We start from the raw sequence: 373 nt of genomic DNA, 5'->3' as shown, positions 1-373 counted from the left end.
CAAGTGTGCGGTAGAAATTCTAATTTTAGCTTCAGCCGCTCGGGGGCTCTCAGCGTGACCCCAGGAGTGTCACCAGCGGCGCCCGAAAGCCGCAGCGCTGTCACCCACGGCCGTCGAGACCGGCACAACTCAGCGCAGGTAACGGCGGGGGCGGGGCCGCGGGAGACGTGGTTCCGCCTCCAAGCCCCGCCCCTCGTCCCCCATTGGCTGCGGTCGGCACCGCCCCTACCGCCATTGGCTGGTGCGCGGGCGGGTTTCCCGCGCGCGCGGCCGGCGCGATGGCGGCGGAGCGGGGCATGGAGCTGGTGCGGGAGCTGCACCGCGGCGCCGGCGGGCACCTCCCGCCCTTCCGGGTGAGCGGGGGGCTCCGGGA

The 373-nt window shown here is 73.5% G+C and overlaps 1 protein-coding gene across 1 annotated transcript in view; it reads left to right on the top strand.

The window, feature by feature from the left end:
• Positions 1 to 242: 242 nt before the first annotated feature.
• GINS1 (GINS complex subunit 1) overlaps positions 243 to 373 on the top strand; it is a 2,353-nt gene continuing 2,222 nt past the window's right edge. The window contains exon 1 of the mRNA XM_042036769.1: positions 243 to 353. Within this exon, the coding sequence (XP_041892703.1) occupies positions 279 to 353 (75 nt within the window). The 5' untranslated portion in view covers positions 243 to 278. The remainder of the gene's footprint in view (positions 354 to 373) is intronic.

The sequence above is a fragment of the Corvus kubaryi genome, unplaced genomic scaffold (assembly GCF_017639235.1).
Source record: "Corvus kubaryi isolate FWS band 111438036 unplaced genomic scaffold, C.kubaryi_AGA036_p1.0 37386, whole genome shotgun sequence".
NCBI classification, from domain to species: Eukaryota; Metazoa; Chordata; class Aves; order Passeriformes; family Corvidae; genus Corvus; species Corvus kubaryi.
Note: the sequence above shows the minus strand (reverse complement) of the source record. Positions and strands in the feature narration are given on the sequence as shown.